We start from the raw sequence: 3,435 nt of genomic DNA, 5'->3' as shown, positions 1-3,435 counted from the left end.
GGAAGCATCGCCACCCAGAAATCTTTTTAACTAGAAATTTCATTATTGAACTTAGATTAGTTTACAAGCAAAATGATGTTTCAGATAGTCAAGATTTCGATTTTTCTCTAGACAGCCTTTGCGATGGCTTGCGCCTCCGGCGCTCGTTGCCATCAAAAATCTTTTCTCTGACAGAAATGACAGCAAACTTGTCCCTCAAAGTGCAGGAAATAGCGATTCAGAGGGTCCAGATTTCAAAATTTCCCCGACAACCTTACGATGGCTTATGCTTTCGGTGCTCGAAATCTTGAAAAGTATGTTTGGGGGCGTCGCCCTCAAGTCAAAATGTGTGAATTTCTAATAGAAATACTATTCAAATTAGCTTAGTCTATCAGCAAAATGTGCCTGTCAAAATGCAGGATATAGCGTTTTTAGAGGTTCAAGATTTCACAATTTTCCCGGGGGAGCATTCCCCGGCCCCGGACGCCCCTAGGATTGTTGCGCCTCCGCTTTCGGCGCTTCGAGTGCTGAAAATTACGTCAATAAGAAATTTGCTGTTGCCGCCTCTAGCCATAAAGACGGGTGCTTTTATATCATCTTAGTAAAGTTTGAATCTTGTTGATGGAATTGTCAGTTTTGTTTAGATCTCCTCATGTGTTCCGCCGTCGGCGATGGGGAGTTTTGGTTCGACATTTTGCATCAAGTATCATTAGAGATTATTGCAAGCTAAATAAATATCGCATTGGTGTAAAAGTTCAGTCAAAAGACGGTTAAGATTTGCATAATGCAATTCGTAATTTAGCGTAGAGCGTAAAGAAGCTTCCTGAATTTAGCGTATTACGTAGCCGGTCCCCCGAATTTAGCGTAGAGCGTTGTCGGGGACCCCCCCCCCCCCCCATTGGGGCCCTCCTTTGTCCTGCTCAGACTTTTTTTGTCAATTTAACCCTCCTAAGCTGGTTGTTTAATCTGATCAGTAAAACGTGACCCATTCTGTGCTGCTGCCGAAGACTTCCTGATCAATGCAGTTTCCTGTGGTAAGAAATGCCACAAACCTGTATTTACTGGACCCACCTACAGGAATCGTATACTGTAAATGCATTTAAGTTCGCGGGGATTTAATTTCGCGGTAGCGGGAAAAATGACTTTTCGCGGTGGATTTAATTTCGCGGTAACACCATCTACTGCAATCTAATACCTTAATAGAAAAATTTTCGCGGTGGATTTAATTTCGCGGTAAAGTGGTCGACGCGAAAACCGCGAACATTAATCCACCGCGAACATTTCTGCATTTACAGTATGTGCATCCCGTATATATACGGGTTCATCAGGACAGCCTTGTAGATACCAGATCTATACATATATTACTGTATGTACATAGTACATATCATATTGTACATAGTATATATTGAAATATGTTCGTGTTTTGTTTTAGGGAAATATAGTCTTAACCAGCCACGACAACTCATTAGCGATGAGAGTCCTTGTTTCTTACTTTATGACCAATGGCCATAATCTGCATGCTCAAATGAGGTGCTTTTAGCCATCTCTCTTAAAGCCAATGCGACTTAGGTCTAGACAATGCAGCGCAATAAAGACCAAGATTCCCCATTATATAGCGCAAGAGATAAACACCCAAGTACGTCAATGGGGACATCCTATCTCAAGAGGGCTTTATAACGTCATTTACGCCCGAAATCCCCCAGCTATTTGATGTAATCTATAGATGCCTAACTGTCAAAAGGATTTGCAGTCATAGAAGGATTTGAAAGGGTTTACAGCTGTGTATTGACATACATCTTCCAGGTCCACAACTTAAACGCAGTTACAACTAAAAAATGGGAAATCAAATTCCAACCTAATTGCAGCTAGTGCGTCAATATGGAAGTAACAATCTTTCTTTCTATGACACATAATGTTTGTAAAGGATGCAATGTATCAATGCTATTGGAAAATGTGGCGAGTCATGATGCCACTTCGCTAGAAGACTAAGTGTGTGGCATCCATGCGGTGAAGAGGGCTATATTCTGTGATTCCGATGACAAAAATTAGCATGAGGCACTAGGCACATTAGCGTGAGGCACAAGACTGGAATTCCATAGGATGGGGCTTGATAAAACAGACTAGGATATCACATTGGATAAAATATGGTTGAATAACACGTAGCATAACAAGTTATAGCTCAACACATGATTTATGTTTGATGGAAGCAGGTTTATTGTAACTGCACACATTGATGCAATGAGAAAATCGTTAGGCTCGACTGTTATGCAGCTGTGGAGTACAACGGACTGGGGATGATCCTGGTTTTTGATGCAGAAAAACGTTAGGGGCTCAAGTCGCGCTTTTATGACACGTCACATCAATTATCTAAAACATAACTTTGTCTTTCCTTCACACAGTGACTCGCAAAAAAAAACGTCAGATAACCGTAAGATAATCATACTGACTTACTTGATACTTGATACTTGATCTCTTCATCGTTGTGTCAAGTGGTCTGCATCAAGGCGACGTCTCTTGTGGACCATCCTGCGCCATTCCATGCAATTCTGGGCCGTCACTTCTACGTCTCTAAGATAATCATACGAACCCAGATTGTAATAGAATGTCACAACTTCCGCTGTCTATACGTGTTGCTCATCTTCTAAGGTTGTGCCCCTTTGTTAATGATGTCTATGGTTCTATTTTATTAATGAAGTTCAAACGTTGATTCAAAGAATAAAGCTTCTGCAACTGTTAACATATGGATTGTAGTTTTACATGAATAGATTGATACTCTAAAGAGGGCGTATTTTCAACTAAAAATAAACTTGGATTATAGCAGTTAGTAGGGATATCATCAGGTTAATTTGACTCTTCAGACAATAACGATGTTACCTGGTTTGAATATGTCTTCTCGTCATTGCAGAGTGGACCGTGAAACAGCATCAAGATTGCTTCGCCAAGGGAGTGCATCCTATGGCAAAGACAAGAAAAGTGCCGCCCAACGGTTAAAATTATCATTGCAGGAAAACCCGCATCCGTCATGGTCAAAACTAACTTGGATGGTATCACATCAAACAGGCCATACAAGATCGATGCACAAAGTCTGGAAGACTGGTATCATTCACCAAGTTGACTACTACATTTACATCGAACTAGTTTCCCTTCTACAACTACGGTCATGGCTACATGTTTAAAATTAATGATGTCGTCAACCATAAAACTTACCTGCCGTGGCCTTGCAGACATTGTATTTCCATGTCCCGTGAACAGCAGTACAGAAGAGGTTGGTGCCCATCATAAGCTGTGGTGTTAGAAACTACTGCACGAGTCTCCCAACAAGACGATATGTCAGCTCTGGCCCGTGGGTCTACCCGTACAAGCTCAGCCAGTGGTGACCAGAACTGCATGCAAAGAGACAGAATAATCTTTGTGTACTATTCACAGCGTCACACCTGTCCCCGCACGCCAGAGACA

At 41.6% G+C, this 3,435-nt stretch overlaps 1 protein-coding gene across 1 annotated transcript; it reads right to left on the bottom strand.

The window, feature by feature from the left end:
* Positions 1-2,446: 2,446 nt before the first annotated feature.
* Positions 2,447-3,435, bottom strand: LOC118407988. The gene is made up of 3 exons (XM_035808592.1): positions 3,187-3,435; positions 2,854-2,932; positions 2,447-2,547 (listed from the first exon to the last, which is right to left on the bottom strand). Exons 1-3 carry the CDS (start codon positions 3,366-3,368, stop codon positions 2,479-2,481), a joined length of 330 nt encoding a protein of 109 aa, XP_035664485.1. The 5' UTR covers positions 3,369-3,435; the 3' UTR covers positions 2,447-2,478.

Source organism: Branchiostoma floridae, unplaced genomic scaffold (assembly GCF_000003815.2).
Source record: "Branchiostoma floridae strain S238N-H82 unplaced genomic scaffold, Bfl_VNyyK Sc7u5tJ_1514, whole genome shotgun sequence".
NCBI lineage: Eukaryota > Metazoa > Chordata > Leptocardii > Amphioxiformes > Branchiostomatidae > Branchiostoma > Branchiostoma floridae.
The sequence above is the reverse complement of the archived record's forward strand: the minus strand, read 5'-3'. Positions and strand labels throughout refer to the sequence as shown.